This window comes from Anastrepha ludens, chromosome 2, assembly GCF_028408465.1.
Source record: "Anastrepha ludens isolate Willacy chromosome 2, idAnaLude1.1, whole genome shotgun sequence".
NCBI lineage: Eukaryota > Metazoa > Arthropoda > Insecta > Diptera > Tephritidae > Anastrepha > Anastrepha ludens.
The window spans coordinates 17,762,707-17,790,391 of NC_071498.1; the positions used below are offsets into that span (position 1 = coordinate 17,762,707).

General features: G+C 37.0%; 3 protein-coding genes across 5 annotated transcripts in view; 1 reads left to right on the plus strand and 2 right to left on the minus strand.

Annotated features, from left to right (window-relative positions):
- Positions 1–14,725, plus strand: part of LOC128864178 (protein Lilipod) — a 33,093-nt gene extending 18,368 nt beyond the window's left edge. For 2 of the 3 annotated variants that reach the window (XM_054103713.1, XM_054103721.1), the window contains 6 exons: positions 4,969–5,108; positions 5,203–5,433; positions 5,645–5,713; positions 10,258–10,799; positions 10,861–11,092; positions 11,148–12,718. In XM_054103713.1, the coding sequence (XP_053959688.1) occupies positions 4,969–5,108; positions 5,203–5,433; positions 5,645–5,713; positions 10,258–10,799; positions 10,861–11,092; positions 11,148–11,356 (1,423 nt within the window). In that variant the 3' untranslated portion in view covers positions 11,357–12,718. Of the gene's footprint in view, positions 1–4,968; positions 5,109–5,202; positions 5,434–5,644; positions 5,714–10,257; positions 10,800–10,860; positions 11,093–11,147; positions 12,719–14,599 lie in introns of those variants that run through there. The other variant, XM_054103730.1, reaches the window with a different exon arrangement.
- LOC128864191 (tetratricopeptide repeat protein 12) lies at positions 7,863–10,093 on the minus strand. Its single transcript, XM_054103745.1, has 5 exons — positions 9,886–10,093; positions 9,637–9,775; positions 9,354–9,572; positions 9,174–9,296; positions 7,863–8,295 (listed from the first exon to the last, which is right to left on the minus strand). The coding sequence occupies exons 2-5, from the start codon at positions 9,771–9,773 to the stop codon at positions 8,079–8,081; spliced, it is 696 nt and encodes a 231-aa protein (XP_053959720.1). The 5' UTR covers positions 9,774–9,775; positions 9,886–10,093; the 3' UTR covers positions 7,863–8,078.
- Positions 14,726–14,778: 53 nt separating the features above from the next.
- On the minus strand, positions 14,779–18,897 carry LOC128864169 (coiled-coil domain-containing protein 149-B). Its single transcript, XM_054103703.1, has 7 exons — positions 18,571–18,897; positions 17,962–18,396; positions 17,759–17,902; positions 17,516–17,623; positions 17,306–17,390; positions 17,034–17,172; positions 14,779–15,832 (listed from the first exon to the last, which is right to left on the minus strand). The coding sequence occupies exons 1-7, from the start codon at positions 18,655–18,657 to the stop codon at positions 15,130–15,132; spliced, it is 1,701 nt and encodes a 566-aa protein (XP_053959678.1). The 5' UTR covers positions 18,658–18,897; the 3' UTR covers positions 14,779–15,129.
- Between the last annotated feature and the right edge of the window lie 8,788 nt (positions 18,898–27,685).

The window sequence follows — 27,685 nt, forward strand, 5'->3', positions numbered from 1 at the left end:
TATTGGGAATTTCCGCATGAAAATTTCACAATATATTCTTAAGATACCCTACTTTCGAAATATCGAAAAAACAAAAAATCGATTTTTTGAAATTTCTAGACCACCGGGGAGTCCCCTTAAGAAACATCTATTGCACATGTTCTATTCTTGTCTGATGTCTCCAAATAAATAAACTATAAATCAACATACAAGAGATGGAGCAAACGCGGTGAACACTAATTTCATCGTATAAGAGTCTGAGAAGTTTGCACTATTACGTCTAACAGAGCTCGAGAGTTGAATCGAACATCAAATCGTCCAAAACAATGAAGACAAAGTAAAAGTTTATATATATTGATATTGTTTTAAAGGGCTGACGGAGTGCTAGATTTTAATATATATGGGAAAGATCGTTTACAAATAAGTACGTAGTTATAAGCAATTATAAAGTGATACGGACGCGAGAAAAAATAGAAGTTTTTTTGAGGCGCATTCAGAAATATACAAAATTCAGCAAATTAAGGATTTTTATATATTACAATATATATGTTAATAAATGCGAACAGTTGACTGTTATTCGTAGGTTTATGAAATATGATAATTTTCTCTTTGTTTTTTTTAATTGAGTATAGAAGAAATACGGACGCGACAAAATTTTCCATGAGCTAGGAAATATAATTTTTTTCATTATAACACTTCAATTTTATTGAAAATAAAAACTCAAGTAATAGGTATTACAGTAAAAACGACTTAAACAATTAAGAAGAAAGTTATTAGTTTTTAGGATGGTCTATTTTAATTATTTCCTTCAATGAATAGGCCGTCCGAGCAACTTCAATACATTTACTGTCGAAATATGAAAACCAATGCATACTTTTAACTCCTTTGATATTTGGAACATTTTGCCATAACTCTGACAGTTGATTAGAAAAACTATGAATTTGTGTTCCAGAGATATACAAAATTTTAACTCCATCAATGTTGTTCTTAGCACATTCATAGAAGCATAAGGCATCACCGAGAATGATATTTCTTGCTTTAACGATTTGCCAGACTTTTCGTTTAACTACGGCACCTATTCCGTCTACAGCACCTTTGCCATGTGAAGTGGCGAAAAAATTCCACTCTAAGATTCCGCAATGAAATTCAGCTGCAAGTCTTGGAATACTAGAAAGAATAAATTTATTTTTGAATTGGGAAGTGCTTCCATCAGAGAAAATATAAATGCTGGTAACTCCTTTGTACTGGTTTTGTAAGATATTGATAATTTTGGAAATAAAGCAGTAAACGTCGAATTTACTGTGAGTCAATGTATCACTGATAACAGCATAGGACTTGGTTTCACCAAGAACCCAAGCTACGCACGTAAACACTGTTACTTGGTTATAACTAAAGTGGGCATCTTGAATTTCGTTTTGGCATGTCAAGCGATAATTTTCAGCAAAATCAACTTGAATAACAATTTCATTAGCTGCTAAATTTTTCTTTTTAATTTCAAAGTAATTTTGTTGGTGACGTTTAATAAAACAATGCATTTTAAAAGCTGGTAGCTGAATCTCTACATCATGAATTAAGTCGCTTAAAGGACCAATAGTGTAGTTTAAAGTTATGCGATCGCCTACTTTTCTCCCCTGTTTCCATTTATTTAAAATTTAAGGTTCGCGGTAACGGACGCGACGAATTTCAAACACCAATAAATTTTATTAATCGTTTTTGTCGAGAGTCAATGGCTACTTTTCTTAAGTGAAATAAGTTATTTGCTTAAAGTCTGAAAGCAATTTATACTTCAACACTTTTTGCACTAATGAGAACAATAAATGATATTTTTCGGTAACGGACGCGACATACGAATATAAGCAGAAGTAATCAAAAAAAAGCTACCGTTATTCGATCTCCACTAAGTCTCTCTGCTTGTTAAACATTATGTTACTATCAGTAGAAGATTTCTAAATTATAAAAACATCATAGTATTGCTTTGAATAAGGGAATATTATAAGGAAAAAAGTTGGTATATTTGGTCAAAAGAGTGAGATTTTTGTAAATTTTGTATATTCGTTGTATATTTCGGGTCAAAATTAAAAGAAAAGAAAAATTCTTTTATATTTATAAAGTAAACACATTTGAGATTTATTATTCATCAACAAAAAGTTTTCAGGAACAGTTTGAGTTTTGCACTCGTGGTTGACCTTTTTGTGAAAATGCCCATATGCAGTTTATCTAGGAAAAAAATTTGCAAGTTCACGCTTTTATGCAGCCAAGTTTTTTCAAATAAGATTTTGTTTATGATGACGTCAATAATCCTTACTCGTTCTCTCAATATTAATCAACCTACAGCATTCAATTTTGGATATTTCAATTTTACCACTAAATATATAATCAAAGGCATCAATGCTTTGAAACAATCTACTGAGACTGATGTTGATGAACTTTGTACCGCTAAAAAATGGCATGCTATTATATGAGCTCTGAAATTTATTTTCCACAAATCTGTATGCACCGGAGTAGGAGGCTGAAAATTAACAGCAATTACATCTATCTCCAAAAGCGATAAAGAGAAGAAGACATTATCAATTATAGACCCATCTCTAAGCTCTCTATTACCTCCTAACTTTTTGAGGGAATAGTTAAAGAAAGAATGTACTTCGATGTCAAAAGCTTAATTTCAAGTTGATTGCGTACTGATTTTTCCAAAGCTTTCAACAAGGTATCGCTTATTATTTTATCACGCAAATTGGTTTTTCTTGGGTTTCACGCCATATTTTTCAATTGGTTGAATTCCTACTTGTGCAATAGATGCTGAATGGTCTCGATAGCGGATCGTTTTTTTCATCACTTACGAAGATTGTTGTTTTTCGTCTTCAACATTTTCGCTTTACGTTTACAGTTTTGCAGCCGACCCGAGAGTTTTTTCGATGGTGAAAGAGCTCTGAAAATACAACAGGATTAAGTCACTAAATTATATTGTTGGTGCCGTAGATTTAACCTATATCTCAATATTAAATAAGTCTTAAAATTAAATGTTACAACATATTCTCCAAAAGCATATCATCTGTGGTAATTTCCCTTGTTCTGTCGATAAAGTTAAAAAACGTAGGTATTATATTTGATGACAAATCATATGCAACGTTGGATTCATGAGAAATTTTTTGTTTTGTTCACTACTCGATAGGTGTTTTGGGAATCGAAAACAGCTATTGATTGCGCCCAACTACTGTTTGCTCTTCGCACAAAAAAAATCGTTTGTTGTTTATTGTTTGTTCTATTTAGTTGTGAGTTACAGGGTGTTAACAATAGCAGTCAAAAAAGAGAAATTTCGGTACATTTTACTGGTTTTCTTTGATATAGGCGAGAAATGAAAACACAAGTCAGGCCGCTGAAATCGAGAATGCTGTTTATGATGCCGATACTGTAACAGCTAATTACTTGCAATTTTGGTTGCGTCGATTTCGATGTTAAAGAAAATGGATAATGTCGAATATGTCGATAAAATCACAGAAATAATCAATATGTTAGTAGTCGAAGCATCGCCAAGGTGCTAAAATCGACCATAAAACAGTTTTAAGCCATTTGTGGAAACTTTTACGCAAAAATAATGGATTTCTTTTTCCCCCAAACTAATATAAAGCGTTTTCCAATAACGAGTGTTATTTTGAATAGGATTGCGCTATCGAGAGATGATTAACGATTTTTTATGGCCGGAATTGGATGGCATTGATGTGGACAACGCTTATTTTCAACAATAAGGCGCTACGTGCCACACAAGTAACAAAACCACTTGTTCTTTCACGGGAAAAGTTTCCGGACCGTGTTATCGCTCGAGGTGATCACAATTGGCCACCGACATCTTGTGATTTAACACCTTGTGACTTTTGAAAGAGAAGGTCTACGCTAACAGCCCAGGGTCGATTCAAGACCCTAAAGATGGAATTCGTGAGGCTATCGAGGGCATAGGGCAACCACTTTGCAGTTCGGTTATGGAAACTTTCATGAAAAGAATATTGTCCTGTAAGCGTGGTCGTGGCGGTCATTTGCCTGATGTTATTTTCTACTTATACGGCATACCTTCCCCTTTCTAATGAAAATAACATCCGATCATTTATATTAAAACATAGCATTTTTCTTTGAATATCAAAATAACACCTCTTTTTGGAAAACTTTCACACGGTTTACTTTCGCAAATTTTCTCTTATGGTCCAAAAGGCTTGCCTGCCTACCTATACCATCATTCAGTTTTAGAAAAGGTAGCTACGTCAAATTTTGGCTAATCACTCAAAATAATGCGAAAAGTCAATCATTATGGCTTACTATCTTTGATTGAATAGTCTGGGTGTATATTTATTTTAAGACAAAGGGATAAGGCTGTTAAAAAAGCATCAAATGAATTTTTTTTTTCACCACAGAATGCAGCGAAGTATCTATCTATTAAGGTGGTGTTGGTAAATCAGCTGATTTGTTTTTTTTTTCTTTCTCTGTGATCATGTGGCTGTCAGCACAGAATAAAACAAGGCGAATTAATTTTTTGTTTCCTACTTTGCCAGTACCTTGACAATCAAACGTACTAAACATTGTTGTTGGTCTTGTTGAAGGTGGTGCTTCAATAAATGTGCCTTGGAAGTATCAAAGGTCACATTTGAAAACTTCATAAACAAAAATATTGGGTGATTATGAACTCAATCAGTGGCATTGCATTCAGGCATAACAAAATCACTAGCACTCGTACCAACAATATTCTATATGAAGATTTAGATCGCTGACATATTAGCTGCTCTATTTTTGTTGCGGAAAGAAAATATTCAACCACCCTAATGTAAATTAATACACACATATCGTGCGTGCTTGCATAAAAGTGCCTAAGTAGATCAATGACCGTTGGTACATTGCTTTGAGTTTAGTGTCGCATATATACGTACATATACATACATACATACATACTCGCACATGCATACATATTTTACCTTTAGTCATATTTGTGTATTGTTGTGATTGCAGTTCATGGTTGTGCACATTTTCGATGGCGATCGCCGTAGGCGCGGCACTTCTATTGCCGGTCTCCATAGCTAGCAATGAAGTTTTGTTGCTGTACCCCAACAGCTACTATGTGAAATGGCTGAACAGCTCTCTGATACAAGGTATTTTTGATTTATATGCAACGCTTGGCAGCGCTGAGATGATTACTAAAGCCACACTACATATTTTATTATTAACTTTTACACTATTTTACAGGTCTTTGGAATCATGTGTTCCTCTTCTCCAATCTCTCGCTGTTCGTATTTTTACCCTTCGCGTACCTTTTTACGGAGTCAACCGGTTTTGTGGGATATAAGAAGGGTATAATAGCGCGCGCCTATGAAACATTTACAGTATTTAGCCTTTTGGCTACGGTTGTTTTGGGCATTACCTATGTGTTGTCCGCCGTTATGGACCCGGAAAAAATTGGATTTTTGTCACTGCTAAGTACGTGTTGGTATTTTGCAACGATGCATTTCATTCATTTTCATCCACTAATAACCCCACTGACACTGCATTCAAGCGCACTGTAGCGGAAAATGCGCCGGAAATCGATTCCCTGTAAAAATTGTATTGTTCTTACAAGCGAATTCATTTTGCCTAGTAGTTTTTATTGTTGATATTAATAACCAACGTATCTTACTATTTTTATTTCTAGATTTGGGCAGTGTACATTTACCATTTTTGTACTCGTGCGTTTCCTTTTTGGGTGTGCTCCTCCTACTTGGTGAGTATTTAACCATAGATTTACGAGTGTTGATTATATACCAATTTTTACTGAACTGAGCCAATTGGACACATACAAAAAACTTAAAAAAACAGTTGCAACTAAATAGAAATAAAAGATTTATTATTAAAAACTTCATGGAAGACATTTTTTTTTTTACATATAAACTTTGTTTCTGAAATACAAATTGCTATAACGGCCCATAGTTCTTTATTTTGTATCTGTGCATTCCATATTCAAGACTCTACGAGTTTCAAGTAGGGTGTATAATTTTATATACATATGTCATCATGCCTTCGTGAATAATCAATTTAAAAACACTACTTACCGAACCTGTACTTGTAACCTGATAATCTACATCTCTACCTTCTCTGATTGTTTCCATAAAGTGCCGTCAGCAGCATTTTCGGTGAAAATTTGATTTCTTCATTGCAAGATGTATCAATAGCACCTAATTAATTTTCGGTCTCAAAATCAGAAATAATTCTCGCTATTTTAGCGAAGATGATTTTCTTCACAACTTGAAAATTCAGTGCTATTTTTTATTTCACTTATTTTCAAGCAACAGCTTTCCTTAGAATTCTGATAAGAACTTTCTTTATGTAAGTCATAAGTTTCATTTGCTTAAAGCAATTAACTGTTTAATCAATTTATGAGTCAATTTGGCTCATAGCCGTAAAAATAGGAATACCACATGCGAATATGCGAAATGAGGGGGCCGGGGGATAAGGGTAACCTATATTTCATTGCGTAACTAAAAATCAATAGTTGTAGGTATTTAATAAATAATCTTTCAGTTGTACAATATATATTGGGTTGGCAACTAAGTGGATATTTTTTTGGAAAATCAAAGGCAATTTTTTCATGGAACTAAATAACTTTACTCTGTAATGTATTGCCCATTTTGATCAATGACCTTTTGCCATCTTTCAGGCAGCATCATAAAACCATGTTCATCATTGGTTTTTATTAGCAAAAAACTGAATAAGGTACGATTTGACATCATCATCATTATTGAAATTTTTAGCATTCAAGGAGTCTGGTAAAGATCGAAACAAAAAGTAATCAGATGGTGCAAAGTCAGGACTAAATGGTGGATTTGGCAAAACATTCCAACCAAGCTTCAATAATTTTTGCCGAGTGGCCAAAGAAGTGTGTGGCCTTGCATTGTAATGATGGAAAACAATACATTTTCGATTTGTCAATTTGGACCGCTTTTCTTCAACTGCATTGTTTAATTTCGTTAGTTGTTCAATGTACCATAGACATCAGAATTGATCTTTCGGTTGGGTGGTAAGAGTTCAAAGTAGATACTTCCCTTTTAGTCCCACCAAACTGATAACGAAAACTTCTTTTAATGAATAATAGCTTTGTTTGTTGTTTGAGTTGGTTCACCTGGCCTGCTCCACGATCTTTTCCGCTTGATATTGTTGTAAGTAACCCATTTTCCATCGCCAGTTATCAGTCGTTTTAAAAATGTATCATTTTCATTACGTTTCTTTAGCAAATCGCAGCTGTTAATGCGTTGCGTTAAATGCGTTTCTTTCAGTTCGTGAGGAACCCATATATCGAGTTTTTGAACATAGCCAAGTTGTTTTAAGTGATTTCCAATGCGTGTGTGTGACACATGAAACTTCTCTGCAATCTCACGTGTTGTACTGTGACGATCCGAATCGATTATTGTTTTGACTAGGGCGCCATCAACTTCAACTAGACGACCAGAGCGTTTTTCATCTTTCCAAAACGAAATCTGGCAAACCAATTTTGACACTGCCGTTCTTTTAAGGCTTCGCAATCATAAACAGCCATAACTTTTTATGAGCTTGCGATGCAGTTTTCCCTTTGTGGAAATAAAAAAGCAAAATATAACGAAAATATTCCTTTTGATTTTCCATTTTTCAATGAACGCCAAACGAAAACTACGCAACTGACGAAAACTACTGATTGACTGCTGAATTGCCCCAACTATCAAATAACAAAATGTGTTTTACATTTGTACTACAATTAAAGCCATTTATGGGTGAAATCCGTGATTACTTAGTTGCCAACCCAATGCATATTTAGCAATAGCATTTTAAATGAGTCAAATTGGCTCAGTCCGTAAATCCAGTGTTAAGCAATAAATTAAAGAAATATGTATGCATTTAATTAATTTTTAATTTTGAGTAAATCCAGGTTATTTGTGTAAATATTGAAAGATAAATTTAAATTTTCTTAAAAATATTAGGTGTTGTCGTAGTTGTTGTTGTAGTAACTGCATAAACATTCCCCGTACATGTACGGCGAATGCTGCTGGAGTGACAGTCGTTGGCCGGTTATAAATCCGGGATGTTCCATATTAGTTGCCCAATTCTGATGTAAATCTTTAGAAATCGATTCTGAGTTTTTCTTGAAATGCAGTTATATAGTCGATTTCCTTGGAATTGTTCTTCTTGGCGAATTTAATGCTAGTCTCGTAATTTTTTTCATCACCCAAACGCAAATAGGCAGCAGCTCGATACAGCCAGGCTCGCAAATTCTTCTCATCCAATTTATTAATAACGTAGTCAGCATCGATTATTGCGCGCTTAGAGTTTCTTAGTCTTTAATGATAAATATAATAATAATATATTATATATAAATGGTACACAGATGGTTTCAAAACGCTCCAAGGAGTAGGGGCAGGAATAGTGGGGCCTAGAGCACCCAAATCCCCTACACTAAGTACAGATACCACATACCATGCGGATCTCTTCGCCATAATGGAAACAGCGGAAATCATATTCAAAAGAGGGTTCGAGAAAGTAAAAATTAAAGCCTTGAATAGTTTCACATTCAAGTCAAAAGTCCTAATAGGGTGTAACAATGCACTATACTAACTGCCCACTCATAATCAGATCTCACTGATTTGGTTACCAGGACACGAGAGACACGAAGGAAATGAGAAGTCAGACTTTTATGCCAAACAATGGGCAGAAGGGCTATTGGATTGGATATTGGATCAACCTCATTTTTCGGCTTTAACAAAAATAATATAAAACAAGAAACCAAAAAATAAATCCAAACTAAAATCAGGGAACACTGAAACGGCACAAGCGGCCTTAATCACTCCAAAAAGTTTTTGAACTTAAATGCCAACAGAGTAAAATCTGCTCTAACCCTAGATAAAAAGGGCCTCAGATTACACTGAGCAGCACTTACAGGTCACTTTGCTTGTAATAAACACAATAGGGTTACCTATCACAAGATTATGCGGGTTCTGTTGTGATGAAGAGGAGTCTAGGGAACACTTAATCACCAACTGTGAGGCATTAGGCCACAGGAGGAGGCAGACCTACAATCCTAAGGAGCTGGTTCGATTCCTCGGTATACTAAATAATTATAATTAAGTAATTAGAGGCGCATAAAGGCCTTAGCCTAACCTGTACAACCATTACCATTACCATATAGAAATAACTAAATCTCAATTGCTACAGCTTACTTGAGGTAGCAGAGCGCCCGGTTGTTATAGAGTATTGGACTATCCTTGACGTGTTCAATGGCTTTCGTATACATTTGTATCGCCTTTTCAAAATTCTGCTTACGGAAAGCTTCATTGCCTAGCCTGTGAGCAATGAGACATGTGAATGTTTTTATTTACTTTTGTTATTCTTCAACTAACCTGCGAAAGTTTTGAGCTATACGCTCGCGCTCTTGGCGTACCTTAGCGCGTTCAGCGGCGTCTTGCTCCATTTGGTGCATGAACGTGTATTTGTCCATTTGCTGAGGATCGCCTTGCTCATTCTGATCCTTCTCATATGCTGCCTTTCGGTTGAGCACTGTGCGGTCCTGACGCACGCTCACAATGAAATTCTCCTCATTGATTTCTTCTTTACCGGCACTTCAAAATAGGCCATTGCTAATTAGTATGATTATTCATAGAATTTTGGCTGTTGCTGACTTACGTATCTGGCTTTTTGGTACCGCCTTCTGCGTCTGATTTATTGGCGCTGGCCATATCCTCTAAGAGTTTCATTACCTGATTCACTTTAGACTCAAAAGTCAGAAAGTCTTCGTCCATATCTCCCTGCGTCATAGCCATTTCTATTTTATTTCAAAATATCGCAATCAAATGAATTTGATATTTTTTTTCTTTGAAAAAGTATATTTTGTTGTTAATTCGATTTTACGTGTATTTGAATGTGTTTATGTACCCGTTTCCAAGGCAAAGGTATCGATGGTAAATAATTATTTTCAAAAAAAACCAGCTCGAAGTACTAAAAGCAAGGTGAATCTATTAAAGGTGGTGTTGGTAAATCAGCTGACTTGTTTTTTTTTTCTTTCGCTATGTCCATGTGGCTGTCAGCACAGAATGAAACAAGACGAATTAATGTTTTGTTTTCTACTTCGCTAATACCTTGCCGTGACAATCAAACGTACAAAACATTGTTACTGGTCTAGTCCCACGACCTTTAATAAATGCGCCTCGACTAAAAGTTCACTTTGGTATATAAAAAGATACGCAAATAAATTATAAAAATGTGTCATGCTAAGACTTCTTTTAACTTTTTTCCAAAATTCAATAGTGTGCACACCTCTTGGCTTCGTTCGTCTCTTTGGCGTGGTGGGTCAAGTGCTCGTGAAGCCACATTTGCTGCGCGACGTCAATGAGGAGTACCAAGTCTATTACATGGAAATCGCCAGTGTGAAGCGCAAATTAGCGAACATCGAATTGCTGAATGTCAGCATCAACGACAACGGTGGCGTCGGCGGGTCTGCCGCCATCAGCAGCGTGCGTCACAGTTTAACGCGTACCGATCACAGCAGTGGCAGTTATGCAAATGGCGGCGGCTATTACCATCATCCATCGTTGGAACACCTGTATCAACGTAAACCATTGGAGAGTCAACAAACCGAGCAAGAGAAGCTCAATCAAAGACTGAGAGAATTGGAGTCTGAAAGTCGAGAGTTGGAGAAGCTGCGCAAATCGTCGGCGTGTCAAAGAAACTTCGTTTATCCACTGGCAATGTTGTTGTTGCTATTCTTTACCGGCATAACAGTGTTGCTGGTAGTGCAAAACACACTGGAGTTGTTAATTGGCATCAAAGCATTACCGCTTAGCACAAGAGTAAGTTCCTTCTTTGTTTTTAATTTGGCTTGGCGCAAATATAATTTGTTTTTGATTGCAGCAATTCACGCTTGGCATCACATCGCTGTCGAAACTGGGACCATTTGGCGCGGGCTTAGAAGTCTGTTTAATCTTCTATTTGGGCGCCACCTCGGCCGTCGGCTTCTACACAATGCCTTTTATGCGTCATGTGCGTCCACAAAAGCGAAATACTTCGCTCGCCCAGCTAATACTCAACTGCGCGCTGGTTTTGATTTTGAGTTCAGCGCTGCCGCTGCTCAGTAGAATAATTGGTGAGTTAAAAATGTTTGTGAATGGTTTTATTTTAATATACAAGTTTAATTGCAGGTATTACGAATTTCGATCTGTTAGGCGATTTTGGCGCAATCGAATGGCTCGGCAATTTTCAAATTGTTTTACTTTATAATTTGATATTTGGCACGACGACGGCGCTCTGCTTGGCGAATAAGTTTACGGGAGCTGTGCGTCAAGAGTTGTGTGCGCGGTTAGTAGAGAACTATGTGCTCTTCACCAATTACATCTCATTCATCAATTGATACATACGCCAGCGGCGCAATCAAATCACTTTTGACGACGACTCATCCATAATGTCGAGAAGTAAACAACGTTTACTTATACGTGGCATTATAACGGGTCTGAGCAGTGGTTTTTTGGCGTCGCAACTAACCAAACTAATAGGTTACTATTATAATAGAAACGCAGTGGAATCAACTAATAACGGTTATGTGGAGAGTTGATGCGTTTAAAAGTTTATATATAGCCAGCGGTTATTTCGAAATACTATAAAAGTAAATTTACTTCAACTCGTTCACATAGAAAGAAAAGAAAAAAAAAAAACCTGTGAACGGAATGAGGGAATTTAAAAATTACGCAGAAATAACTGCATTGCATAAGAACTGAATTTGAGCAAAGATATTTTAATGCAGATGGTAGACTAAGTTTAGTCACATTACTCTATATTTATAGTATAAACGTTTGTATGTATATTCATTTGTAAATTAAATTCACGATCAGTCGCCATATAAAATTTTCATAGGTTCTTTCACCTTTTCATACCCTTGTAGTAGATGCTTTTTCCCCATGGCACTCGCACACTCGTATTTTAAACAAAATATTCGTTTTATTTAGAAATGTATTTATTAGCATTTTGAATTCTGTAAGTTTTACCTGCATTGGTTATTTTATATTGGAAAATTCTTAAGAATTCATAAATTAAATTTTATTTACTGTAATTGTCGTTCAACTGTGCACATATTTGCCACTATATGTATTTGAGGTTAGAAATGAACGCAACAGCTTCGCTCGGTGCGCAATCGCTTCGTCCTATACGAGTGGCTATCGAAATTGTTTACTAGTTAAACATTCAATATTTATGTCTATAAGTGCTTCGAGTCCAGTTGTTGTAAAGAAAACGAGTTTAATTGTAAAACAAAAAAAAAAAAAATATTTTGGCATTCCAAATATTCGTGTAAGCAAAACAAGAAGCTAGTCAGAACAATTTCTTTGAAAATGTTGAAAATCGAAATTTGTCAACCTGATATTTTATGGTGTCCATTGCGTGAAATGAAATCCTATGTATGCGTTGCCATTAAATTATCATCCAATGAATTCTAGATTAAGGTTAATTTATTTTTAAAACAACGGTTATATTAACATATAAATGTAATTTTGAGAGAGAGAACGAAAGATAAAACGTAAACGAAAAAAATTAGATAATTCGTGAGAACATAAACTAATATAAACTAAAAAAGAAGTGAAAACGATTTTACTATCTAAATATATAGGAGCACACAGCGCTATTCTGAAATAAATAATTCGCTCATGTAATTTTATGTGATATGAAAATACACTATTGTAATATGTTAAATAAAAACTGCATGTTGAAAAACTAATCCGTACTTAAAGTGTATTAATATTCCGCCAGCTGTGCACCTAATTTCTTTCTTCTCATCCACTAGCACTTGAAAGCTTTTTCTCGAAATGCCACTCCTTTCACCAAATCAACGCACTATTCGAAAACGTAGTCCTCAAATATCGTAACGCTCACTCATTCTTCTAATTTATGTATTTGCTTCTGCTTCAAATGCAGGGTGACAAAAAATAACTGTATCCAAACTTATCTGTGCAATTAGATGAATGTAAAATATTTTTTAGCCAATGCTCTTGTTTTGTGATTGTTGTGTGTGATCTGAAGTACAAAAAAAAGTATTCGTTTCTGTTCGAGCTCTTTTTAAATACTTTGTGTAACGATGTCAAGTAGTCGCTCAGCTATTATAGCCTGCATCAGCTAGGAGCCCGCAACTGCGAGATAGCACGGTAGCTTGGAATTGCACGTTCACTGGTTTCTCGTGCAACCAAACGATTTAAGGGGTTATACGCAGTTATGAAGCAAATAAAAGACGGGTTGTCAAGGATTTATCCTGAAGAAACTTCAGAATATTTTAATTTGAAAATTTTTGGCGGTTTTAAAAGCATCCTTCAAGAACGTAACAAAATTTTTTATTTATGAAAATGTTGATTATAGAGCGCGCTGCAGGCGATTTCTGGAACCTCCTTTAAAAAAAGACGATTTACGGTGTACATCGTAACTCAGGATTGGATTATCTGAAATCAAAAAACCAAACAAATTTTGTTAATATATTAGATTATCTAGTAATTAATCGTTCGGCTAATCAAAATAGTGAATTTTCACAAAATGGCAGCTTTTAAAAGAAATGATTTCGATTTTTACGTTAAAATTTGGCCGTAAATTGATTATAAAATGGAAAATAAGTATCAGATTTACAAAAGGAACGATTAATTACTAGAAAATGTATCTTTAAAGATTGAGTTAAAACGGTTGACCGATCAAACAAGCCGTTTTCGAGATGTCGTGTACACCGACTTGAAAAATGCCGTTTTGAAAAAAACACGTTTAAAGTTTCAATACCTACCTTAAAACGTGCCGAGGCATCTCTACATATTTAGGTATAACTCCGAAAGTATTGCTTAGATCTACTTCAAATTTCGTGCGTATACTTTTGAATATATGTACATTACAAAAATACAATAAAAAAATCGATTTTTTTGAAAGTCATAACTGCGTATAACCCCTTAAGGAGCTTGGTAATGAACAGCAGGTACAGGCTGGGTAAAAATCGTCTTTACGAATGAGAAGCTGTTTACCGTTGAACAAGCTCATAATCATCAAAACCACAGACCCTGGACCCTTGACCATTGTTGAGCATCGTCAAAATCCAACCCACAGTGCAAAAACAACCCAAGAGTGGTGCAAAGCCAATTCCCCCTCTTTCATTACATCCCAAGAATGGCCCCCCTACTCACCGGATCTGAATCCGCTAGATTACAGCGTATGGCCGATTTTGGAAGAAGGACCTGTGCAAAACGCCACAAAACTTTGGAGTCCCTGAAGCAAGCGTTGCGTCGAGAGTGGGATCGCATAACGGTAGACGAACTACGGCCTATAGCCCAAAATTTTTTGAAACGCTTGAGCTTGTGTATTCGTGCTAAAGGTGGCCACTTCGAAACTGGCTGAATATAATGTTACTCAAACAGTGTTTATTAGAATTTCACAATTTGTTTTGAGCTACTATCAATGCTACATTTTTTTCATTAACAAATGTTGTATACACTTATTTTTTGTCACCCTGTACTTCATATTCATATATTTCTGCAATACGGCACTTCTAAGTTTCAAAATATTGCCTCATTCTTTATATCATAATTTGTGTTATCGGCGTACAATTAAAATGACGGTTTTGTAATCTTTTGTTTTGCAGGCTGAGTTCAATGTTTCTGTATGCATAGACGATTCTTCGTGTGGATGCGTCGCCCTTTTGGAGGCTTTTTGGTTTTGGAAGTTATAAATTTTTAACCGTTATACTGTGATCGTAGTGCTAAATGTATTGCTCGAAAAAATGGTCAACTAGTTGATCTTCAATAAAAAGAAACAGAAAAGTATGTCTCATTATTTATTGCACAAATGTTTGCGACTTTTATTTGTTTTAACTGAAATAAGTGGATAGCCCAGAAATAATTTACGTAAACTATTCGCTTTGTGCCATGTCCGCGTTTTAAGTGTGAGAGCATGCATTTGATTTTGTACTCGTGGGTGTGTGTAACATTCAATAGGTCCTATTGCCATATTCGACTATCTGCTATGCCATATGGCATGGATATCAAGCTTTAACTATAACCAACAAAGCGTGCTATGATACTCATATAAATACAATTCGTGAAATGAACTTGGAAAAACATAAATGCCATAGCCAGTTAAACTTGACATGCCATTTTTTGTGCCTGCGTCTTTTTAGCATGGGCTGCGGTTATCGGTCAATGTTTTCTCATGCTCTCCGAGTTCCTCATCGTTACATGCCTCGCTTTCGTTCACAACATCGTCAAAATCTCGCATATCCAACTCGTGGAGCGCTTGCTGCACCATAGCAGCCAACTCTGGTGGCAAGTCTTTCAAATCGTTATGTCGCTGCCTAACGATAGCGCTGGTTATGCGCGGTGTACTAGCCGAGGGATTTGACTTTCTGCCCGAATTACCACCTGAGTCTGTGGTGGTTGATGGCGATGTTTTGTATGCCTGCATGGCAGCATTGGCAAACTCGCTTAGACTGTATGTGCCCATAGCTTCGGCAAAGCCGCCGTATTCCGAAGACAGTATGCTACGCCCAGATTCGGTTGATAGCGAATCTACAGAGTCGTCTGAGATGCCGAGACGTGATGCTTTATTAGAGTCCTCGTGTTCCGATGTCGTCAATGCCTCCGAATCATTTATTTTAAGGACAACAGAACATTTCGTGTTAGTTGTTGTTGTTGTAGTGGTAGCAGTGTCTGTTTCGATCACGTTACTAGAGTCGACAGACGAAGCGCTGTAACCCTGAAGTAAAAACTGAGAAGGTGAATATTCGCTGTTGCAAGAGGACGCAGCTCCATTTGTGTCACCTATACCCGCCAAGCACTGAATGCGTTGGTCCAGCTCGGCAATTTTAGCTGCGAGAATTCTGTAAGAAGAAATATATTTTTTATGTGAAGAAGAAGAGAGAAAAAAATTCAAACATCTGTGGTTAAGTTACTAGAACCGATGCGAACGTAATACAACTTTTTTATTTTCTGCTAAATTTTCTGATTTTAATTGTTATTTTTAATGATCTTAAAAAGGAATCAAAATAACAGTTATCTCAAATTCAAGAATTGAAAACTTTGACCGCATGCTGAAATTTAACGAAAAAGTTGATACAGGGTCTGGCACTCGGAGTGTAACCAATTAAAAAGGTCATAAATTTAGTTTGGAAAATTATTTTTATTCAATTCAAAGTAAAAAATGTGTGAAAATAATACAAAATTAAGAATTTACTTTCGCACGATATGACCACCTTGACTATGGACTTGAGACGGTCTAGAAACGAATCGCAAGCTGTCCGAATGTGAATTGCAGGTATTTTGATCCACTCACGAACAATGGCTTTTTTCAGCACCTCGAGACTGGTGAATTTTTTAGTTCGGTCCTTGCTCTCCAAAATGGCCCAAAGAGAATTATCCATCGGAATTTGTGAGCCATTGTGTGGACGTTATGAAGTTCGGAACGTTGTTTTTTAGCGATTCTTGGTTCACTTGAGCTTGTTAAGACGGTGCCGGTTTTGTAATCACGGGAATTACTGATGCCCATGCATCAGCTGCGCGAGCGTTCTGAAGTTGGTTACATTTCGAGTGCCGGACCCTGTACATAACAGTTATTAGAAGAGAAATATTTTTTTCGTTTCCAATAAGCGTAAATTCCTAAAACTACTTTTTTACGCTGCCTGATAGTTCATTAATTTTAATATTTGTATGTGAATGCCATTAGATCTGCGAGGTTATTTTGATTTACAAAAACGACAATCTTTTTAAAGCGCTTTGGTCTGCCATCCATATGGGCATACATATTTCATTTACCTAAATCCCGTCCGACGTAGCAGAATGGGTGGTGCCTGACTACAAGCGAGTTCAAAATCCGGTATGGACCGAATGATAATAATGATATTTAAATATATAATTCCCTTAATTACAAAAATAAAACTATTCTGCAAATCTAAAGGCCAAGTTTATTGTCTGTCTTTACACTGCCCGATCCAGTAATTGTCGGTCTGTTTGGTCCGGGATCTCGTCCACGTAGTTGAGGAGGTAACGTATTTCGATTCGCATCGTTTCTAAGAAACAACTTACTTGTTGGTTTTCTTTTGATGATTTAGAGCAATATGCTTATCATTTAAATTGTCCAGCAGTGCTAAGCAGAGCGATTTCAAGTCTTGTATAGTTTCGGTTTTCGTTGGCAAGTCCACACCACTATCAAGCATTGTTTTAACTGAAATGGGAAATTAATTGCAATGAAAGTAAAAAATATTAAAATTTGTTAGTAGTCAAATAAAAAAACGATTGAAACACAAAACAAAAAAGCCAAACACAACATCAATGGTATGACATACACCATTTTTTACCTTGTTTATGGGACAAAATACTTTCATCGTTAGTATGAGAACCTAGTTTAATAATACCCTTTTTACGCTTCGTTTCCAACATAGTCTTTGAAGCATGAAATAATTTAAATTTAGTTATTAGTGTTTTCAAATATCTTAGTTTACATTTAGAATACTGAACGGATTGATTTTTGTTTCAAGATAATACGGATTAGATTTGTCGATTTATACCTTGTATTTGTTAAGAGATTGTTTTGTTATATCCAGTTCACTTTCAAAGTTTTTTAGCCGTTCGTGAAGATATTTATTTTCCAGCAATATACCGTCAATGTCAAGAAGCTGTTAATAAGAAGAAATATATTTCAAGATTAGGACTACTTTTTATTCTTGTTGCTGTAACATAATAAATCAGGGGTGATGAAACTTTTAAGAAAATATGTTTTAAAGCTATGCTAAAAAGTTTAGTTACTGTACCTTAGGATGCGCTTCATTGGCTTTTAGTGCGTTTAACAGCTCATGGTTCAGTCGATGCGCCTTGCATTTGTAGGCGTCACGTTCAGATATGATATCCTCTTTTTCATCGATCAAAGTTTTTAAATCAAAGGCAAGTTGCACATTCTAATTAAGAACTTTATATTAAAGTAAACTCAAATTATTGACATAGTGCACTTTCGTACCTTCTTTTTCAAGTTTTCCAAGTGGCATATAAAATTCGAGCGCTCTTCTTTCCACTGTAAAGCCTCCGAATTGTTTGTTTCAACAGCCACTTCACTTTGTGGCTTCTCCATTTTCCCTTCTTTTGCAGAAGACCTCAGGAGTTCAATATCGCCCTGCAGTTCGTTTAATTTCTGTTTAAGAGACTCAACTTCCGTGGTTAACTTTATATTTCTTTCTCGTGTTTCGTGTAATATCGATGCCACACTGGTTTTATTTCCATCCAAACCGAGACAATTGCTGTAGTCATTGTTGCGTGTTATGGCCGAGTAACGCAGTTGTAATGTTTCCGCCATCAATTTGAACTGATCGCGTTCGGTGCGAAATTGCTCCAGCTCCTTGCGCAAAATACGTAAGGCTTCTACTTTACTCATCAGTTTCCTATGTAAAGCGGAAGTCTGTAAATAAACTTCATTATCATTAGCTCAAGTACGATTACAGCTGACTTTAATTGATTTGTATAGAAATGTAATAAATGACAAAGCAGCAAAAAATAGGCCAATGAAGCGAATGTCAATGACAAGCAGACGCCGTTTTTTCCTGAGGCTCAAACAATCAATCGGTGAACTTACATTGAATTCTCCCATATGCTCGTGATAAAGTTGGAAATCCATCGCATCCACATGATTATGCGACGGGAATTCATCACTGGAAATCATTTCCTTTTTTTAAGCACTGTTTGGTTAGGTTTTGTACAAAATTCCACAAACTCAACGATATTTTATACGCAGAACACAAATTCCCTCACAGCAAGTAAACGAAAATGACAATTAATAGAAAATGTCAAATCGGTATTGCCAGCTCAAGTATTTCGTAGCCAGTTTTGATTAAAAAAAAAATAGATTTGTTTCAGGCGAATCTATTAAAGGTGGTGTTGGTAAATCAGCTGAGTTGTTTTTTTTTGCTTTCGCCGTGTCCACGTGGCTGTCAGCTCAGAATGAAACAAAGCGAATTCATTATTTGTTTTCTAGTTTCTAACTACCTTGGTTTGACAATCAAACGTACAGAACATTGTTGTTATTGGCAGGGCCGTGGAGAGAGTATTCGGGCCCCGGAGGAAACTTGAGATGCGGGCCCCTTCAAATTTTTTTTATTTATCAAAATGCGTATTATGTTATAGTGAGCCTCGAGTCCAGGCCCCTCTGAAAACTCCGGGCCCGGGGGAAAAAGTACCCGACCCCCGCCCCCTCTCGTCGGGCCTGGTTATTGGTCTAATTCCACCACCTTTAATGAATGTGTCTTGGATTTGTTATTATCACGTTGACTGCCAACTACAAGATAACTCGTAGTATGATTTCCCTTCCAGGAAGCCAACAAGGGTTATCTCGTACTACCTAAAACTACCACTTTTTGTGTAGCTACGAGCAAAACCGTATTATAATAGTGTTAGTATTGATAAATGGCTTCTGGGAAAAGAAAAAAAATTTGGGTTTGGCTTCCGTGAGCTTTTTTTTATAAAAAAAAAATTCATTCAATATAATGCAAAAATTCATTCAATATAATGGAAAAATTAACTCAGATACAAGAAATAAAGTAATATATTATTGTTTGTGGAAGTTTTTAAAACAATTTTCCACACAAAGGGCTGGCTTCTCTGGACAGGCTGGACAGAAGTAACGCGTTTCTCGCGTTTTTTTTTTCTTGGGTACATACACGATATGGCTTTGTCGGACGCTGTTTCTTTTCCGTTGGTGGTAAACACTCTAAATAATGGAGCTCTTTAGATCTATTTTTTTTAAAAACTGGTTGAAAATCTCCAATCAACGCCAAGACGAATTCTTCTCTGAACTTTTATTTTAGATGAAGTTACTTTTTGGTAAATTCTGTGAGCATTTTGTATATATATCTCTATAATATTATATGAAGTGAAACCTTTTTGTGCCATCTAATAGTCTTTCTTAGAGATGAGTAGTACGAAATCATTTGATCTGATCGGTCAATGCCAGACATTCCATTATTGTAATCTCGAATTATATTCGGTTTCATAGAAATTCTTCCATTGCGATTGGGCACTTCTACCATTTCAATAGCGTGCATGTTTGAAATGGAAAGGACTTCTCGTTTGTCTTTCCATTTGCATACAGTAACAGGACCATTTGTCTGCCAAAAACACTCCCCTCTTTTTAGTTTACGATTTACCACATCTTTGGGGTTTCTTTTTCTGTTACTTCGTAGGGTTCCACACACATAAGTTTTTCGTGTATATAACAGTTTTGTAAGACTAACTGAATTATAAAAATTATCCATGTAAAGCGCGTAGCCTTTATCGAGATAGTCCTCAAGTAAATGTAAAACAACGTCAGCAGTGTGACCTACAGATTTTCCGCTGTAAATTTTTATTTTTATTACAAGACCGTCGGACTCACATAGTTCATATATGTAGTTTGACATCATATTTGTGTTTTTTATTTTTTATGTATTGGCGGAAAAGCAATCTTCCCCGCCATAGCATCATGGATTCGTCAATACAAATATTTTTCAAATATCTATATCTAACTTCGTTACCGTCAGCAATTCCTCATGCTACTTCGTTGTCGTCTCAGCCATAGATGACACAACGACAGATTGCACAACGACTAAAGCTTATGACTACGGGTGAAATGAGCGTGCATAATTCTGCTGAATCCTCTATGACGTGGCAGTCAAAAATATTCTCGCAATTTTGCTTCGGATTGCCAAATATTGTAATCTATCATCCTTATGCTTTCGTGATGGATAATTTTGACTAGTTAAAAAGTTAAAAATGTCTCTCAATTTTTCAGTCAAGATTGCAATGCAGAAAGTAATTCCGGGAAGAGAGTCTCCCCAGAAGAGGAAGAGGAATTGTTTACACCATCCAACACAGTAGACGACGGGCGCAGTATGTGCGAAGGCAGTTTGAACCCTACCTCACGTACCAAAGAAAAAAAAAAGAGGCTCAGACTGATCAGCGGAGCCTATTTAGCGAAATTTGCCGTCCATGCGTGTGCGTAAAGTCGGAGTTTTTAGTGATCGACCCGTCACTTGAAGTATTGGGTATGGGAATAACTTTCCGTTCTTTCTTTGTCAAAATTACGAGTTATTTAAACAATTAAATAACACATGAAATTAAGTGAAGTATGTGCCATTAGAAGCAACAACTTTACTCCATCTTTCAGGCGGTATGCGGATTCCTCTGACGAAAAATTCGAGTTCTTTTGACTTTATCCATTCATTGAGTCAGATTGCGATTCTCTTGTACGAAGTGAACCGCTCTCCAATAAGGGTTGACTGCATTGATCGAAACAGATGGGAATCTGAAGGTGCAATGTCTGTGGAATATGGCGGGTGTGGCAAGATTTCCCAATTCAGTGCCTCTAAATATTTCTGGACCGATTTTGCAACGTGTGGCCTGGCGTTGTCATGCAGCAAAATCCGTTGGTCATGTCTGCCGTCCCATTCCAGCTGCTTTTCTTCGAGAGCTCGATTCAAACGCGTTAGCTGCAGTCGATAACGATCGCCAGTGATATTTTCAGATATTTTAAGGAGTTCATAATAGATGACACCCTTCTGATCCCACCAGATGCACAACATAACCTTTGAAGCATGAATATTTTTGTTCGCTGTCAATGGACTTGGTTGACCTGGCAGACTCCAACATTTTCCACGCTTAGGGTTATCATAATAGACCATTTTTCATCGCCAGTGACGACGCGATGCAGAAAACCTTCCCTTTTCTGTCGTTCAAGAATCATCTCACCCGTCTCTAAACATCTCTCCATATCCCTCTCCTTCAATTGATGTGGCACCGAGTTACCTGCTTTCTGGGCCATTCCCATCGCGTGCAAACGTTTACCGACGGTTGATCTGTCAACATCCAATTTTTTAGACATATCATCAAGGGTTCGAGGGTTCGACATGTGCCTTCATCCAATAATTGTTGTAATTGAGTATCTTCGAATTTTTTCGGTGTTTCTGTACGATCTTTATCACTCTCTTTGAAATTGCCACTTTGGAAGCGTCGAAACCAGTAACCACTCTATACAAGTTGTAGTTGATGGAGAGTGATTTCTTTAAAATGTAATAATGAGGCATGACTTCCCGCAAATGTTGTTTTTTCAGGACGAACGTAAAAAGGATATTTATACTTCAAACGAATACCTTTAAATCACCAGTATATTACTAGAGCGAACATAAAAATAGTATCAGCAGCCACACCTCTTTTACGAGGGCGGAGACGTATTCCCACACCCAATACATTCACTTTTAAATTTCACCTAAATACACAGTTCCCACTCTGTCTAATGTGATGTATTGTTCCACATCTTTTGGCCAACAAAAGTTGTTGGGTCAATAAAAAAAAAACTAATTATGGCATTTTAAAAACAATTATTCATAAAGTTCATATGGCTTAAAAGCTCTTTTATATTTTAATGCACTTCGCTTATGTAGCTGGCAATAAACTTGTGTTATGTACATACCTATGTATGTGCACCAAGCAGAAGCATAAGCACAAACCACTTAACATTCCCATGTATGTATGTACATACACATATATCATTTACAACATTTATAGACGCATGAAAATACATACAATGAAATTGTCCTTGTGCTTCCACAAATAGTTTTAGATAGTTCAAGGATTCTCGCATCCCTTGTTGCTCCAATGAAAGGATCGCGTGCATAGTTTGCGCCATGAATTGAAGTTTTCGCACTCTTTATAATTATAACTGTTGCATAAATCAAAATACGAGTACTCAATGAATTGGTCAATGAACTTGCACGTGGTTATACGAATGCAAATATATTTTTATATGAATTAGTTGCTATATTTAGTCGACAGTTCATTGGTCGTTTACATAGGATAAATGAGCTAGCAACTATCGCCAATTGATTATTGTTAGTAAACAATCTGAACGCCAACAATCAGCTGATCAAAAGTGCTCAACTATTGCTATTTACGCATGATGCAAAGAATAATGAGATGGCGCCCATCGTGGTCCCGTTACTTTGCGCTCAGCGAATTTGACAACTAGTTACGTGATTTTAGCTCCAGTATGGCCAGATTACCATTTTCGTAACTTGATTTAGCATTTTTTGTTTGTTATTTTTATTATTTTTTGTCTCGGAGTTTTAGTTCTTTCTTCATGACATTTTTCTAGCTGTTCTAATTAAAATGTCATGTTTATAATTTTGTAAAATATACATTTTTTAATAATTTTTTAAATAATTCACTCAGTTTTATTTAGCTTTACTTTTTTTTAACATCTGGTGGCATTGCCCGTGATTGCCGGTGCTGTTGGTGTTCTTCTGCTTTCGGCAGTCAAATCTCTCTCTCGCTACTGCAGAGTTGCCTAGCTTTGGATATAAGATTTGTGCTTTCCCGTTTGCACTGATGTATGCATGCATTTGTAAAAGAGAGCATTCAACAGTTTTGTAAATAAATATTCTTGTTTCTAATAGTTACCAACAAAATTATGAGTACATACATACATATGTATGCAAGAATGATAGAAAGAATTATTCTTTCCATCATGATATGTATGTATGTATAAGTACACATTAAATTGTTTGTGAAGAAATGGAAAGGCGAAATTTTAGTTTTCACCGAAAATCATCATTTCCTTTGGTTCTATGGGAAAAGTATGTGTGTATGTGAATATGCAGTAATTAGCAATAAATGCACGAAATTAAACTATCCGTTCACATATTGCAGATTACCAGCAAAATTTGAAAGGTTTTTCTTCATAGAGACATGATAGCATTTTCGGCCAGTTAACACCGTATTTATCCGACCTTCGAACAGATCTCTCTATCCAAAAATTAGAGTTTGAGGGTCGTGCTAGGGCAATCTTTCTAAATAGGCAGGATTGTATCAAGGGGAAAATATGCATCGAAGCTTGCACCTCTGTCTTCACTGATGGTTCCAAGATGGAATCGGGAGTCGGAGCAGGGGTTTTCTCTAAATCAGCCAATTTATATATCTCCTTTAAACTGCCAAATACTGCTAGTGTTTTTCAAGCAGAAGTCTTTGCGATCCTGCAGGTATGCAAAATGCTTAGAGAACGCTGGAACGAGGGAGATATTAAAATTTTCTCCGATAGTTAAGCCGCGATGAAGGCTCTGACGACGCCATGGTGCAGAACGAAACTAGTAAACTCCTGTAAGAAGAGGGAAATGAAATTGCTGATGAGCTTGCGAGTAAGGTGACTGAATTGGCCTCAGAGACCTCCTACTCGGGCAACGGAGTCCCCCTGACAGTTGTTAAAGGGGAACTGCACAAATTATTTCTCAGGAAAGCGCATAAAAGATGGAGCTCCATTTCTTCATGTGCTATTTCGAAAACCCTTTGACCCCATTACAATATTCGAAGGACTCAGAAAGTCCTTTGAACTCCTCGCCATTCAATTTCCCGACTCGTTGCTGTGATTACCGTTCACTGGAGGATCGACACACACGCGGAAAAGCTAGGATTACCATTTAACCACCATTGCAGAAGCTGAGCTGGCCTTTCAGAGAAGGAGACTGTTGAGCACTTTTTCTGTAAATGCCGGGTTTGGCACTGTGTGCTCCTTTCTTCGACAGCCTGGGGCAGTGCGCCAACCTAAATCCCATCAATCTTCTCCATTACATTAAAGCTCTGGCTGGCTGTAGATAACTGCCTGTTGGAGGTCTCATAATGGTATCAAAACGGAGCTTTAGTGCTACTGGCACCCCCAGACTGGCACATCAACCATTTTACCTACCTACCTTGAAAAAATGTTTGTATTTTTATCACTTTGTTTCAGACCCCTTGGGAGCTAGGGTCTTTAGCGAAATGTTGATCTTCTTCAAGTGTGTTTTGGACCAGTGTTCAATTTTAGCGCCACTTTTGTAATGCTGTCAGGCGCCTTCTTAATGTGTGGTCTATCCATCTCCATTTTATTCTCTTGATTTGCTTAATTATGGGCTCTTCATTGGCTAAGTTCCAGAGTTTTGAATTTCTTTCTGTGTTTGGCCAGAATATTCTGTATATGATTTTTAGGTATTTTAATTTTATTCGATATTAGTTAAGTTTCACTGCCATACATTTATGTACAATAAGTTGGATTTTACACATGAGGTAAATATTTGTAGCCTAGTTTTTCTGCAGACTTGTTAGATTACAGGATTAAGTCGTCCGAGTGATGCTCTGGCTTTACTCAACCTAATTTTGGCATCTTTCTCGGCCCCGCTTTCTGTTGTTATTGTGCACCCGAGGTAGGAGAAACTATCAACATATTCCATTGCATTACGCTCGATCATTATCTGGTTACGGCTCGACTGGTTGATTCTAATAGCCCTGGTCTTTGCTATGCTAATCTCTAATCCGACATCTCGTGCTAGCGTGGCCACTAGGTTCGCCTCCGCCTGTAAGTCTTTGTATTTTTGGGAGAGTAAACATATGGCAAAGTTTAAGTTTTCAAGTTGTCTGCAGAAGTTCCAAATGATGCCTTTTTTTTGCAAGGTCAGTTTGATCATTACATCATCGAGAACGGTTGGGGCGAGAGTGCCGAGAGAGGGCGTCCTTGTTTCCGTCCAGAGTTTGTGGTGAAAGGTTCGTTGTTTATACCGTTGTGTAGTATTGCCAGTATTCGTACATTGCTCCTATGATATTAATCAGTTTCTGGGGGACTCCTTTGTAATAGAGTGCTGCCCATATTTCCCTTTGTATGCACCGGTTTTGACAAATATTTTCAGGATAAGCCTGAAATTAGGCATAGGGCCTAAAAATTGGAGTAAAGCCAGAGTAGCTTTTATTCAGAAAGCATGCAAAAAGGCGGACCACACGCCGAAAGCCTTTCGACCCTAAGCTTAACTTCTTTCCTGCTCAAAGCTATGGAAAAAATAATTGATCAATATATTAGAGATACTTATCTTAGGGATTCACCTCTCTATGTTGAACAATACGCTTAGCAGTCAGGCAAGCCGGCTGAAACTGCCATACATAGCCTTACCACAAAGATCGAAAAGGCGTTGGCTGGTCACTGGACTCATTCCACTCCATTTTGTAGCCAAAGGGTCGGCAGTCAGTGCAGTCCTAAGGCTTCCTCATCTATTCCATCTCAAAGAAGGCAATCTTAAAGGACATGTAAGAATTCTGGGTTCAATTCTCCGTGCCTGACAGTCCACGACAAGATGGAAAGGAAACTAGAATTCTCCAAGAAAATCAAAGTGATCATTAGCGACCGCTCAGCGTGGAGAAACAATGAAATATTCCTAAAACAGGGCGCACAGGTGTGGTTTGCTGATGGGTCCAAAATGGAAGACGGTAGCGCAGGAGCTGGAATTGTCGGACCACATTTCAAAAAAGAAATTGCAATGGGAAAAGCCACTTCCATTTTCCAGGCGGAGGTCCACGCCTTAGAGCTGTGTGGCATAGAATGTTTACGGAGAGGCTCGCGCGATGACACTATTAACACTCTCTCTGACAGTCAAGCAGCTCTAAAATCAAGGTTAGTCTGGGAATGTTTTAAAATCCTCAACACTCTAGCATCTAGAAACTCTGTTACCGTGATGTGGGTTCCAGGACATGAGGTCCCGAAGGGAATGAAATTGCGGATACTTTAGCGAAAAAAGGGGCAAAAACTCCCTGAACCTTTCTGCGAGGTAAATAACAGCTTCAAAAGAGCCTTTCTATGCCAGCAAGAACAACGAGGCCTAATCGACTACTGGAGAGCCCAATTGGGCATGCGGCAATCGATAAGATTCATAGATCCAGAACGGATAAAGCCAGAAGCAATCCTTAACCTAAGCGGAAAGGACATACAACTTTATACTGAACTACTAACAGGACACTGTTAACTTAATTATCACATGAAAAAGATAGGTGCGGTAGAAAATGATTCGTGTAGAATCTGCAAAGAGGCACAAGAAAAAGCAGAACATATTCTATGCCCAGCAGTGGCACGACACACACTAAATTACCTGGGAAATGGGACTATAGATCCAAACCTCCTGGTAGAAATTAGGCCTACATCAGTTTTAGGATTTATTACATGGCTGCACAATAGATCTTTTCAAGTCGCAGTGCACAAACAGTCAATCATAATATTAATACTGCTCTTCGTTTCAATGCATCGAAGGCTTTCTTAAAATTCACGAAAAGCTTCGAAATTGGCTTCAATTAGATTCCTATTGCTTTAGACGTTCTCTGTATGACTCACGGGAATATTTGCAACCGCAAATGGTTTAATCTCGGTTGATTTTAGGCATTTTTTTTAACCATTCGAAAGATGAATCAATTTTGAGAAACTACAACTATAATTTCGGACATACAATCACAGAAGTATAATACTGGGCAATATGAAAATCGCGTAAGATGGTTAAAATTTACATACATATATTACAATTAAATCCTATTCGACTACAAAGGCAGAGTTATGAATTTAATATAAATAATGAACCTCATTTATTTGACAAAAATATTCCAAATTTATAAAACTGACGCATTTCAGATAACAGCTTATTTGATATAGGGTAAATTTTTCTTAAAGAATTTTAAAATTTTTTTTGCCTTAAGAGTCTGGATCCAGGTTGGCATTGAATTGGCCAGCTTTTGTGTGGCTTCTGGAGTGATTTTCTGCCCTTGCCCCGGTATCATTCTCTTCAACTACTCTTTGCTTTGTAGCTACACTTGTTTGTATCCAATAGAGCCTACAAATTTTCAATCCCCGGGCATCAGATGACGACAATCCCACATAAGCCTTA

Coding starts and splice junctions, on each gene's coding strand:
- LOC128864191 (XM_054103745.1), bottom strand. CDS start 9,773: ATGGCTATGACGCAGGGAGATATGGACGAAGACTTTCTGACTTTTGAG. Junction 9,573..9,636: donor GGTACCAAAAAGCCAGATAC/GTAAGTCAGCAA, acceptor CCTATTTTGAAG/TGCCGGTAAAGAAGAAATCA. Junction 8,296..9,173: donor CGGGCGCTCTGCTACCTCAA/GTAAGCTGTAGC, acceptor TTATCATTAAAG/ACTAAGAAACTCTAAGCGCG.
- LOC128864169 (XM_054103703.1), bottom strand. CDS start 18,657: ATGATTTCCAGTGATGAATTCCCGTCGCATAATCATGTGGATGCGATG. Junction 17,391..17,515: donor AATCTCTTAACAAATACAAG/GTATAAATCGAC, acceptor CATGCTTCAAAG/ACTATGTTGGAAACGAAGCG. Junction 15,833..17,033: donor CATCAAAAGAAAACCAACAA/GTAAGTTGTTTC, acceptor TTCTTCTTACAG/AATTCTCGCAGCTAAAATTG.